This window comes from Drosophila eugracilis, unplaced genomic scaffold (genome assembly GCF_018153835.1).
Source record: "Drosophila eugracilis isolate 14026-0451.02 unplaced genomic scaffold, ASM1815383v1 contig_649, whole genome shotgun sequence".
Lineage (NCBI taxonomy): Eukaryota > Metazoa > Arthropoda > Insecta > Diptera > Drosophilidae > Drosophila > Drosophila eugracilis.
In genome coordinates, this window is record NW_024573535.1 from 473,253 (window position 1) to 487,609 (window position 14,357).

Genomic DNA, 14,357 nt, shown 5'->3' on the forward strand with positions numbered 1-14,357 from the left:
AAGGTTTTCCTTTGATTTTCTTTTAATGTTTTGTATTACATTTTAAATATGAGAATAAATGCTGACAAATGGAATATATTTTTTGGCGGTTACAACAGATTTACAAATGCATTTCAAAGGGTTCTGGGAAAATCTCTTTAGTTGGCAACAAAAGACTTTGAGGATTTTCGTAAATTTTCTGCCTTGGCTGACACAACTTCGATTATATTCATATATATATATCGAATTCATTTTTATTTTTGGCAAACATAATGGCAAACTACGAGTACGTCTAGTATTTATTTTTTTTTTTTTTTTTTATTGATCTTAGCTTCACCTACAAATTATATGTATAGAATATAATCTGCAATATATAGGTATATCTGTATATATATATATATTTTCATTAAGTATATTTCTTTAATATTTAAAACTCTTTGTAACATTTAATAAAGTTAAACATTGATTGCTCTTGCGTTGTGACAATAAGTTACTATATAATATAATCATATAATCAATCTGTCAGTATGTATACATATAGTTCATTTCTATAAATATATCTTTTACATCCTTGCTTTCGCCATCATAATCATAAATTTCCGCCATCTTCGGTTCAATTTTCTCCTCCTCCTCCTCCTCCATTATCGCCTCCTCTCTTCTTGATTATCTCTTCACTATGTTTAATAATAAAAAAATTCTCTAGTTTTGGTTTTTTCTTTTCTTTTTTTTTTTTTTTTTTGTTTTTCCTTCGTCGTCCAGCGACATTTTCTGAGGTCAAAATATAGAGGAAAGGTATTTAAGTTGCTTGGATTTTTTAAGATCTCTCTCTCCCCCTTTTGGTTTTGCATTAATATCGGGCATTTCATTTTCCTGGAGTGCTAAGAAGGCGCAAACTCGTTTCCGGTTTTCAGTTTCCGGTTCGAACGGAGGAACACGAATAGTAATTTAAGTATTCGAGTATTTTGTTATGTACATTCTAAATTTTATTATGACAAGGATATACCCTATGTACGCATGTATATGTGTGTGTGTAATCTATACTATATAAGCAATAACAACATCGAGACTTATATAAAAGAAAACTCCATCGACTTGAGAGCGTGCTTATCTCTTCAATTTCAAAATCCATTTTTAGTTTCGGTTAACTTTTAGTTAAGCTAAGCAATTTTTTTTAAGGGAATATGAAAGCATATCAAGGCATATATAATAAGTTGTATTTTTCGTTTAACAATGTTATTAATAAAATAAATAACTGCCATTAAATGATAAATTTAATGGAAAAAAATAAATAGTGGGAGAAAATTAAGTGCAGTGCCTAAAAGTATGCCATGACTTAACAAGACATCATTGAATACTCTTAGACAGCCTTTCGGGTGAGATTCCGTCCTGGCACCTTGGACTATTGAATTGCTTGTTGTTAACCCACAAAAGCGAAATAAAATTGAAGAAATTCTCAAATTCCCACATTTGTTCGTTATGCATGTTATATTTATATTTTGTTTTAATTGGGTTTCTTGCATTTCGGGTTTGGCTACTCGAACTAAGGGCTGGCTGACCTGCTGGGCTGGGCAAGCAGCTAGCCCAGTTCAAAAATAGTTGATTTCCATTTTGTTTTATTGCTATTTTTGGCGATAAATCGTTTGCTCTTAGCCTAAGGTTTTCATTATCATTTTCCTTTTCATTTTTAAATATTTTTTCCACTAAAGTTTAATGTTGGGTTTTCTCGCTTAGGTACATGGTACATTTGTCAACTCTCTCTTGAATTTTGATTGCACTCATCGATTGCTGAGCCAATCGAGGGTAAATGTTAAATGGCGAAACAAGCTAGATCAAAAAGCACCTGAGGATTACCATTTTCTAATTGAGTTGGCTTCGGTTCTATATAGTTAAGTAGTCTGTGGGATTGTATCTTAGTATGTTTCCTTGGTGGTTTTCATCTTCAATGCGCGGTGGTTCACAAATCTACACAACATTCAAAAAATGAGGAGTAACTAGTTCCTAAGTAAATATAATAGTTTGTTATGTTTAAGTCGCCTTTTTTCTCCACTTCTCTTTCGTTTCGCTAGTTATTCACTAATTTATCAATTCCTGAATATACAATATATTGATTTAATTTCATGTTTCATTATAGATTGATTATATAGAGTTGTATTTTGTTACTGTTAAATCGATTGATGTTGGAACCTGTTGGGGGGAGAAGAAGGTTAATATTGTCATTAGAATTTGAGGTTTTTAAGATTATATATGTGAAAGGAGTTATAAATTTGGAAAGTTAAAGAACTAAAGTTGTGTTTTAAACTGTCAAAAAATGCTTTACTTTCATAATTTTATGCATTTCCTTTGTTACTCCCAGCAAATGATAGTTTCAAGTCCTTGAATCCTTGAACTTGTTAAGTCTAAAATCTTGGAAGCAACTTTCCTGCACATATTAATCGCTTATAATTTGCAGCCATCTGTTAGGAGACCACCCAGACGCAGGACACTTGGTAATTTCAGGCCATTAATTTTGCCCTACATGATTATAGTGCTTAGCTAGAGGACAAACTAATGTTTGCCCACATTTTGCCAACCAAATGGCCGACGGCAGTCAGCTAAACGCAGTTCAGTTGGCATTCGCAATTGCATTTTGATTTTCTATAATTAGTTTCCGGGCACCGACTGAGTGGGTTGCAATCCAATGCAAACTAACACGCGTTTCAATTAAGAGCAACTCCCAAACCCCCCTTGCTGCTGCTGCTGCTGGCCACCCACATTAAATTAGCTTTATTGAGCTGCTGAGTGGGCGTGGCTAGTCGGTTGTCCAGTGGACAAGCCATTAAAAACACTACCCATCTCCTTGGTCATGGCATTGGCATTGGCATTGTCATTGGCATTGATGCAGCTGTTGCAGCAGAATATTACTCACACGCCACGTTGCCCCCGCCACAGGAGGATGCTGTTGCTGTTGCGTGGCAAGGAGTTGGAGGTTCAGGGTGCTATGGCAAACAGCCTTGCCTCGCCTCGCCTTGCCTTGCCTCGTCCTTGGCCCCCATTTATGCACACCACCCAACCATCACCCAACCACCACCCACTTGCCACGTCCTTGAGAGGCAAAGCTGCATTTCATTATGTATGTGCGGTGTGTTTTTTATGTGTAGCTAGCTGCCCGGCAGTGGGATTATTAAAAATGCACACAGCCCATTGACAAATGTCAAAAATAAAATATAAAAAGCGAAAGCGAAACTATGCCAGAATTTAGGTTTCACTCGGGCACTTTGTACCCCTGCAATTAACACGGACCCACTTCAGAAAGGGTTTTCGAATAATTTGTGCCGTAAATTACACCGAATTATGGTGGGAATTGCAGAGAAAGCGATTTTGTTTTCATTTTTACTGGTTGCTTAAGGAACTTAAGGAAAAATACTCGACTTACGAGCAGAGTTAAGGTTTTAATTTTGTTTAGCTTAAATTTATTAAATTTTTAATTCCAGCTGATTAAATAAGCAACGTTAATAAAACTATATGTTGGGGCCAAGCAGTCAGAGATAAAGATCGATGAGCAGAGGTAGGCTTAGAAGCAGCATTTTTTAGAAATTAATGAAGAGAGAACTCTTTTTTGGAAACCTAAAATATTTAGTATATATATTAATTAAAATTTTATAATTTAATTAGATATATGAGAAAAGGAATAATAGATGGATAACTATAATCAAGTGTCAAGGCTCTCAGATGCCTATTATTCGGTTAACCAACTTGAAAACGAAAAGGCTAGCAGCAGAAAACGACGTCTATAATGTTTTATAGAGCCATCTGTTGGCAGAACCAGAAACTAAGGCATGCATATCAACTGACTGCCCATGTAAAGCCTCTTAAACTTAACTTCTTACTAAATTGTGAAATAATCTTACAATTTGGGACATTTTTGGCAGATCGCTGGTTAAATATGAAAAAGGTATATTTGTTAAATTAAAGAAAAAATTTAGAAAATTGTAGTTATTATCCATAAGGTAGAAGAGAGAAAAAATGGGGGAAAAGTTTGGAAAATATCTCTTAAATTAGTTCCCTTCGTTTAATCACATACTACAGGTAAGAGTTCTAAGACTAATATATAGTTTATGTAATCAATTTCTCACTTAATATAAGATTGATTTGAGCAAGTAAGACTATCATATACCCATTACTTAGTTAATAGTTTTCAAAACGAAAAAGCTAGCAGCAGAAAACGACGTCTATAATGTTTTATAGAGCCATCTGTTGGCAGAACCAGAAACTAAGGCATGCATAGCAACTGACTGTCCATGTAAAGCCTCCTAAACTTAACTTCTTACTAAATTGTGAAATAATCTTACAATTTGAGACATTTTTGGCAGATCGCTGGTTAAATATGAAAAAAGGTATATTTGTCAAATTAAAGAAAAAATGTAGAAAATTGCAGTTATTATCTATAAGGTAGAAAAGAGATATAAAAATGGGGAAAATAGTTTGAAAAGTATTCTTAAATTAGTTTCCTTTGTTTGATCACATACTATAGGTAAGAGTTCTATGACTAATATATATTTTATGTAATAAGCTTCTCACTTAATATAAGGCAAGAAAGATTGCTTTAAGCAAGTGAGACTATCAGATACCCATTACATAGTTAATCGTTTTCATTACAAGGAATCTAGCAGCAGAAAAGGATATAATGTTTTATAGAACCATCTGTTGGCAGAACCAGAAACTAAGGCATGCATAGCAACTGACTGCCCATGTAAAGCCTCCTAAACTTAACATCTTACTAAATTGTGAAATAATCTTACAATTTGAGACAGTTTTGGCAGATCGCTTGGTTATAAATGAAAAAGGGTATATTTCTAAAATTTAAGTTAAAGTTAATATTAAGGGCGGTACAGTCATTCTCTTTTTGTAGGCCTAAGAAGAGGCTGAGATGGCATCTCTTTAGAGCCTGCTTGCTTTCTCTCAGTTTTCTAGCTCTTATAGATCTAGCTCTTATGGCTTCCATGATCACGACGCGTATTCGGAAAGTAGGACTAACCATTAGACGTGGATAAATCTATTAACTCTGATCAAGAAAATAGACAACTGATAAAATCGGAAGACCCTTCCTTATGCCCACGGCAAACCTTTCAACAAATACAATATACCCTCTCCAGTCCAGTATAGAGTAGGGGGTATTAAATTAGGTGCAAATAAGGAATAAACTGAACACAAAGCGAGGTAGAGTTCAGCGGAATACCACTTACTTTCGGTAATTGTTCCTTTTTTCGACCATTTGGGTATTATCTTTGCGTCGAGGAAGGGTTTCGAGTGTTGCGCTATCTTTGTTTTCCTTTGTCCTTCTTTTTAACACTCCAATTAAATATTATTTGCAATTATCCTTGCACAGGGTTGAGGGGGTTGTCCATTTTTAAGTCGTAATTGTAGGCGATGTGGGGGGGTGTTGGGCGGTGGGCGGTTTGGGGGACACGTGGGCAACATGGCACAGGTGTTAACCGAAATTGCTGGCAATCAAAATGGTCGTGATGCGTTTTTCTCTGTTTTCTGTTTTCCGCTTTTCCTCTTTTTCTACCAATTCTTTTCATCTTAAACTCCCCATCGCCATCTCTCTCTCTCTCTCTCTCTCTCTCACTCTCTATCTCTCTCTCTTTGTTTAACTGCAGTTTTTCATTTTCGAAGTTTTTTATTTTCTTTTTTTCTTATGAGTTTGTGTGTCTGTGTTTGTATGTGCGTTTTTCCTTTTTCCCCACCGACCATTCTTTGCCATTTTCCGTGTGATTTTTTTTCGTGTGGTTTTGCGGTTTATTTGTTTGCTTTATGCGGCAGCCGCGAAAAGCAATTTCCCGGCGGAAAATCGGGGCAAAGAATTGAAGGTTTTTGCGCGGGGTTGAGTTGGGGAAAACACGAAATGTTAATAAAGGTCCAGTTGCAGTTCGAGTGGCGGAGTAGCCAGGCGATTGTTTGCATTGCCCAGTGTCCACCCAATCCATTTGTCCATCTGTCGATCTGTCCAGCCATCATACTTCTCTCATCCCAGAAATCCCATCCATCCATCTATCCATCCATCCATCCAGCCGTCCGTCCATCCCCCAGATGTCCTGCGTATCCTTTTGGCCGCTTATGTCTGCACCGGCACATTGCTATCGGCCTCCTGCAGAACTGGCGCTGTCCACACGCCGCTGCCGCTGCGCGTCTTCCGCTGCTGAACGATACCGTCCATGATGTCCAGCTGCAAGTTGTGAACGCTGCCGCGATGGTCGGTCAAAGGCGGTCCGGCAATGACGCTGCCACGGCGACTGCCACTGTAAAAAAAACAAGGATTGATATTTAATAAATTTGTTAAGATATGAAATTATATTCTACCTTAGACTCTCATTATGAACCTTAACCGCGTTTCATTACCTTTTTTTGTTTTTGAATTTTCTTTTTACTTTCATTTACCTCATCTTCAGGTGCCTAGACTAGAACAACAACAAAGGTATGCGAAACCATTTGACATTTCAGCTTGGTCTGTTTCAATTTTTACTTTACTGCCCGTCCAATCCCCACATCCATGTGCACCGATAGTAAGTGGTTGATGGGTCTGCGGTTATCACTTTAGCATAAATTATACGCCCCGTTGCCGCGCTACTCTGCCTTGTACCCTCGTACCTCTGTCCCTGGCCACCGCTCATCTCTAGCCGCCGACTTGGGATCGTAAAGTGCGTTGGGCGTTTAATGGACACGCGACTCGAGGGAAATCGAAGGAGGAGGTAACAGGGAGCTGGCCTAGCCAGGCTGGTTGGGATGCAATTTAAATGACCACCACGGGCACACAGAGCTTGGACAAAGTCAGGAGCAAAAGCAATGTGGATGTGGTCAGAATGCCACTAGATTTTTGGACATGGAAAGTCGACGAAAAATACTCTAAGTACAGGAAATAAAATCTACAAAAAATTCTTCTCTTTCTAATGAGAAATAAATATTTGGAAAATAAAAATAAAGAAAGCTAATTTTTGGATATTATTTTTATATAAAGATTTACTTAATGCTTCCCTTTTTCAAGAATATTTTCACATTTACAATGTGTATTTCCTATCAAAAAGTTTTTACTTTCCATTGCTAAAAAAATCATCCTCAAATGAGCCCCAAAAAGTGCGCTACAAAATTTTCTGCATGCCTGAGATTTTATTGCATTTTGGCATTGATTGCTAGACTCATTATTTGGCCTCATCATATGGCAATGACCGGTCACAGTTTATGACAATCTCATTATGCCTCTGGCTATTCTCTGTGCCACAAACCCAGCCACGCCCACTTCCGTTGCCGCCTCCTTAACCATTAGGGTATCAAAATGTTGCTGTCGCAGCACAAAAGCTTGGAAACAGCCGGCGGCGCAATTCAATTAGGCCCAGTCCGGTACATAGAGTCGCAGATAGGAAAAGGGCAAGAACTAGTCTGAGTTAGAGGGATAGATGCACTGGGAGAAAGTAGAGAAAGTAAAGATCTGTACTAAAATTTACATAATTTTAGCAGGTCTACCATTACAGCTTTCTCTCAGTGTAATGATTAACAAAAGGTCCTGCGGTTGCGTGTCCAGCTGGGCGAAACCTCCGCACTTCCGCCAACTCTGATGGCTATTGTTGAATGGCAAATGGTGAATGAGGAGAGGCAGGACGAATGTTCTTACCTGAAGGATACGCCGGAAATGGACTCGCGGCGATTACGTCCGAATAGCGTTGGCGGCACCGCCGAGATGGTCACCACCGAGTGACGACGTCCGCCAGCCGAGGGATTGGCCTTCTGGGAGAGCGTGGCCAAAAACTCAACCTCCTTGGGACTAAGTCCTCCGGTCTCGCCGCCCACCTCCGACAATCGTCGCACCTGACTGGCGGTGATGCCCTCGGTGATTTGGAGCGAGGGCAGGGAATGCTTGCGCCTCTGCTGCATGTCGGGGAAGGGGCACAGCAGGTAGGGATTCACCGGTGAATCCGGCTCGGAGTCATCGCTGTTCGAGCGTCGTGTCCCAGCAGCAGTTGGATCACAGCCACCGGCCGCCCCCTCAAGGTCGTCGCCATCCTCGGCGGTGTGCGACTCCTCCACCACGATCAGCGGCTCCTGGGTGCTCAAGTTGAAGACGGGCGTGAACGAGGAGCGACGCATCCTGGCTGTCCTGGCTTCCTGGTTGATTCTGCAAAATGTTAAGAAAGTAAAATATTAATTTTAATTATTTTTATATATTTTTTTTAAGAACTTTCTAAAAAAAACTTTCTTAAACTCTGAAAATCTAGTCGAAAAATCTGAAAAATTTAAATTTAATATTTAAGAGCCAAGCTGGCTCGTATTTTTGTTTGAGTGCAGCTTAAGAGCGGACAAGTGCTGTTGACATTTTGCGGTCACTGTGCACAGGCGGCAGGCAACTTTCCAGCAATCAAATTCGGTTAGCAAAAATTTAAATCAACTGCGAAAGTTTGCCGCAGCTGAGCTTGATTTTTGTGGCCCAACTTTTGTGTTTACTTTGATTGTTGGATTTGGATTGTTGTCCCAGGAGTTGTTGTTGTTATTTTGTTGTTGTTGTAAATTCGATGCTAAAGAAGTGAAAAAAAGAGAAGAGAGATGAAACAGAAAATAATGAAAACATTGAAAAGTGTCAGATAAACATTGAATCAATTTGTCGCCCCATAAAGCTCAACTGGATTATTGAAATATTCATGGCCCTCCCCTCTCCGCCGCCGCTGCCTCTCCAGTAGTTATGAATTGTGGCTGTGGGTATTACGTTTGACATTAAAATAATAAGAGAAACACGCAGATGATCAGTGGAAATCAGCTTGTTTTTCAATATCTGCAATCTCTTTTGGTGTTTCGCTTTTAATTAAATAATAACAAGCTTTTGCAATCGTTGCCAAATTGCTTAAGCTGCCAGGGACATTGAGAGTAATGCCTTAATAATGGTTGTATCAATGTAAGACAAGGGGAAAGGTGTTATCACTCATTTTTATTACTAACTGGATATCTCTTTTGCCTGATATTGGTTCAGCATAAGTCAAGAAAGGGTTTGTATGAATAATATTTAAACTATATCCAACTTAAAGGTAGGAAAAATATGTCTCCTCACTGGAACACCACGTCCGGCATGCCTTTTCGGCTAATAACTTGGAATTGACCATCCGCTCAACTCATGCCGACTTCTGGAGAGCTTCAGGGCCCCTCATTTTCTGTCATAAAAAACCGATGGTTTAAATATAATTTCACAAGAAACCATAATGAAGTACTCTTTAAGAAATACCTTAGATTTTGTATTGAAAACTAGACTTAATTTTGTTAAATAAAAAAATAATTTTAAGAAATATTTGAGGTAAAGCAAAAAATATTCCTAAATAAATATAAAAACCGTAGTTAGCAGCTCAAGTTAAAGATATTTCTTACAATTTTAACAAATATCAGGCTGTCAAAAAAGTCTTGGGGTATAAAATTGGTTACAATAATGCGATTCAAGTCAAATATGCGCCGTTGTGTTCGATGACGCGTTCCCAACGAGATGCCAACTTCATAATGCTGCCCCTCTCATAGAAGCTCGCTTCCCCATTGGCAGACAACTCGGATCTTCGACCACCTCTACACCAGAACGAAAACGTTGATGCCATCGTTGTGCGGTGGAAATGGAAACTGTATCGGGACCATAAACTGCACAAACATTATTGGCGGCTTGAGATGCATTTTTGCCTTTATCGTAGTAGTACTGTAAAATATGCCGTATTTTCTCTTTATTTTGCTCCATGATTGCGAGGCTAAAACTAACAAACGACTTAAAAGAAAAGACAATCAATCAAATCAATCAATTAGTGCGTGAAATGAGCTTTCCAAAAAGGTATAGTATGACCTGATGCGACGAATTAAACAAGAACTGCGCCCCTTTCAGCGCCAACTAGCGAAAATACCGAAAGACTTTTTTGACAACCTAATAAGAGTATTCTGCTTCTTATAAAAGAAAATATAAAAGTTAATACTGTGAAACCACAACCTAAAGATTGTTTACCAAATGAGAAACCAAACTTAACTTTGGTAACTAACTTTCCACCTGAAACTCGGCATATAAACTCGTACATATACTCAACCATTTTTGAATCTTTTAAAGTCCATAAATTACAATTATTTATTTACGAAATGCAACTATCTAGTTAGCTGGACTCATGGAATTAGCGGAAAGCCTATTAAAATAAAGCCCATAAAAGTGGTTTGACATTAAAGGACGCCCGTGAAATGCCCGGAAAAGTTGCAATTTTGTGGCACAAAAGGCACTTGACAGGCCCTATATTGGTAATTAAGGGACACTGTATCAAAGCGAAATATATGCCATAAAGTATGGCTACCTTGTATTTTTAACGCAAATCCGAAGCCCAATACATTGTTCACCTTTATACTCGCCCCATTCGGGCCTTAATTAGCCTTTGTGCATTATAATTGCGCTGCAGTGCCGTGGAAATTGCGGGGGCCGTCCAGGACAAAGCGAAAATATCCCCAGAGTGCCAAAGGGAGAGTGGGGTGAGTGGCAGCATGGCTCTGCCTGCCAAATCCCAAAACGAAACGACAAAAAAATATGTACTCAGCGGGGAAAAAAAGCCCAAAAAAAACGAAAACGAAAACGAAAATGTCTCAATTAATTGAATTGAATTCAAAATGGAGGCTGCTGCCAGGGTGGGCTGGAAAAATCATAAAATATATATAAAGAAAAACCCTTTCTAGGTCGCAAAACAATGGGGGGAAATGAAGGGGAGGAGCAGAGTGAGGAAGTTTGCAAAGAAAATACCTTTTTAGCCCAGAGGGAGGAACATTGCGCATACGCCGCTTGGGCCAAAGCCGATGCGAAATGTGCCGAAAATGTAAATGAAATTGTTATTAAGCATTAGGAGGCCCATCAGAATCATCAGAATCACAAAAGGCAAAATGAATCCTATCCGTGTGTGGGCAACAAGACGCCAGCTTAATTCCAGGACTCAAGGACCAGAGATGAGAGCCGCCTCGCTCTTTGCAAGTTAAAAATTGCCTGCGGTTGCGTTTTTTTTTATCTCACAACTCATGGTGATGAAAGTGCTTTAAAGCTGGCCTAATTTATCAAGTTAAGTAAGCAGAGGAATAGGGATTTTTTTAGCTATTTAGCAAAGGGAAGGTGGAAAAGATTCTGTCTTTGAATAAAATAAATAAAAGTTAAAGGAGAATAAAATAAGCAAAATTTATATATTTTATAAACATTTTTGATCTTTTATGTATATTTAAAATTTGTTTATTAATTCTTTGTTAACTAAAAAATTAATGCAACTCTTAAAATAAAAGCAGGAACTTCATAAAAATTTTTAAACAATTTCTTTCTACTTTTCCAGAAAGTAAAGTTGGTTCATTAAGTTTTATAGAATGGTTAGAATATTTTTAAAAAATTTTAAAAATAATTATAAAATTAATTCTATATAAAAAGTAATAAAAAGTAAAGAATGGCTATTCTTCTGAATATTCTGTATATTTATATTTAAATATTAACCTTATGTCAAGGCTTAACAAGCCATAAAACAAATTTAGCTGCGAGCTTAATGCCTTAACTGCTAATGCTCCCAGCCCTATGTTAGCTCTTAGTTTTTCCTAAATGTTAGGCTTAGATAAATTAATAAATAAAATAAATAATAGACCATGATAGATCGCTTATAATATTCATAATTTATCATATCTAAATAAGTATTAAATATAAATAGTAAGCAAGATCTTTGTTTCTGTTCCAGACAGTTTAGCTAATCCTTATAATAATATATAATGCTTAAAATATTTAAAATAAAATTAAATTAAAATTAACAAAATCATAAATATATAATCTATTCATATAATTTATAACGTGATATAGCATTAAAAATAATTTTAATAACTAATAAAAGCTAAAAAATATTAAAATAATAAGCAAAATCTTTCAACTTTTCAACCAGGAAGCTAAGTTAGAACTTTTAGTAAGAAATATTCTTGTACTTGGTGGCCCATGTAGCCTTTGCTTTTTGAACTATTGATTATTTTGACTTTGACATTTCAAATGTCATTGTCAATGTTTTAGATATTTAGTAGAAGCTTTGAGGTTTACGCAATGGTTAAGTTTTCGCTTGAAGAAAATTGATACTTTCAAATCGAAGCGTTTTAAAACGCAAATCTTCCATGGGCCATCCTACATAATGGCTAAAATATGTTTATAAAATGAAAACGAATAACTTAATATATAATCTGTTAACTTAAATATTTTATAAGTAAACATTATATATTAAATAAAAGATAGTAAAATATTCGATTACAGCTTCATGAATAATAACAGCTAAGAAGCTATAGTTCGATTTTCAGGTTAACATGGTCAGTAATTTCAACAATATATAATGACTATATATAAACCATCTGTTTTTTTTTTTAAACAGTTGATATTTATTCAGAATTAACAGGTAAACTGCTACCTATATGGCAGCTTTAGCAGGTTTTAAATATAGTTGATAACAAAGTATTGGTATAAAGGTTACAATACAAATGCAATATTTCTATTCATTAACAGCTTAAATTACATTAAATTACAGCTAAGAAATGGGGACAATCCGGGCTCTCTGCTGCCAAAGACGTATACTTGATTTTGGGCACACAGAAAATTAGTTTTTTGGCCATATTACAGCCAAAAATGGTCCAAATGAGAAATGTAATACCTCGTAGGGCTCGTAACTTGATTTCCATGATTCCCAATTGGTTTGCATTCAAATCTGGGAAACTTCATTTTTGGCCCATTTTTGAAAATTTTGATGATGGTACCCCTTATCAAAAATGCGAAAATTGGGCCCAAATTGACTTTCCCAAAATCGAAAATCGAGTGATAGGGGTTGTTAGTATTGGTCGTTAGCGGCACGAAACAGTCGTTCTTTTGGCTGTGCCTCTTGTTTTGACCGAGCTAGAGATTAAAAACCGCAACCAATATTAAATTTTGATTTTTTAGCCATGAAATCAGCACTTGCAGCAAAAGAGCAGTACACCACTGTAAAAAGTGGGTATAGGGGCTTAAAGTGTTGGTTGTGAGCTGCATAAAACAGTCACTGCTTTAGCTGTGCGTCTTGTCTGAGCAAAGTTAGAGCTAAGCAACTGCAACAAAGTCGGGCTCTCTGCTACCAAAAGGCGTATACTTGATTTTGGGCACAAAAATTTCAGTTTTTTAGCCATAGAACAGCCAAAAACGGTCCAAATGAGGAATGTAATACCTCGTAGGGCTCGTAACTTGATTGCCATGATTCCCAATTGGTTTGCACTCAATTCTATTAAATTTCTTTTTTGGCCCATTTTTGAAAATTTTGATGATGGTACCCCTTATCAAAAATGCGAAAATTGGGCCAAAATTGACATTCCTAAAATCGAAAAACGGGTGATAGGGGTGGTAAGTGCTGATCGTTAGCAGCACAAAACAATCCTTCTTTTGGTTCTGCGTCTTGTTTTGGCTGAGCTAGAGCTAAAAAAAACCGCATAAAATATGGCATTTTGATTTTTTAGCCATTAAATCAGCACTCGCAGCAAAAGTGCAGAGCAATAATGTTAAAAGTAAGTATAGGGAAGTGAAAATTTGGTTGTTAGCTGCATAAAACTGTAACCGTTTTAGCCTTGCGTCTTGTTTTGGCAAAGTTAAAGCTAAGAGACTGCAACAAAAGCGGAATCTCTGCTGTCAGAAGACGTATACTTGATTTTGGGCGGAAAAAAATCAGTTTTTTGGCCATAGCACAGCCAAAAATGGTCCAAATGAGAAATGTAATACCTCGTAGGGCTCGTAACTTGATTGCCATGATTCCCAATTGGTTTGCATTCAAATCTGGGAAACTTCATTTTTGGCCCATTTTTGAAAATTTTGATGATGGTACCCCTTGTCAAAAATGCGAAATTTGGGTCAAAATTGACTTTCCCAAAATCGAAAAACGAGTGATAGGGGTGGTTAGTGTCGGTCGTTAGCAGCACAAAACAGTCGTTCTTTTGGCTGTGCGTCTTGTTTTGCCCGAGCTAGAGCTAAAAACCCGAAATAATATTGCAGATTTTTGTTAAAAATCGGTTTCCAGAGCTCGCACCAAAAAATCAGAAAAATAATGATAAAAGCAAGTACAGGGGTGTTAAGTTTCGGTAGTTAGCTGCACAAAACAGTCATTCTTTTGGCTATACGGCTTGTTTTGACGAAGTTAGGAGCTAAGAAAACAAAGCTGGTTGGCTGCAGCCAAAAGACGTAGTGTTGGTTTAAAGGTTACAAAACAAATACAATATTTCTATTCATTAACAGCTTAAATTACATTAAATTACATCAGACTTCGAAGGTGTTAAATATATCTTAATGGGAGATCGTGTGGTTGGTAACTTTTCAGTCTTCTCCTTCTTGGTCTCCAGACTAGCCT

General features: G+C 37.1%; 1 protein-coding gene across 1 annotated transcript in view; it reads right to left on the reverse strand.

Moving 5' to 3' along the window:
• Positions 1-5,676: 5,676 nt before the first annotated feature.
• The window catches only part of LOC108103140, a 52,111-nt gene continuing 43,430 nt past the window's right edge, over positions 5,677-14,357 (reverse strand). Inside the window, exons 2-3 of the mRNA XM_017208512.2 lie at positions 7,625-8,125; positions 5,677-6,257 (exon numbers count right to left, since the gene is read on the reverse strand). Of these exons, the coding sequence (XP_017064001.1) occupies positions 6,074-6,257; positions 7,625-8,097 (657 nt within the window). The 5' untranslated portion in view covers positions 8,098-8,125 and the 3' untranslated portion in view covers positions 5,677-6,073. The remainder of the gene's footprint in view (positions 6,258-7,624; positions 8,126-14,357) is intronic.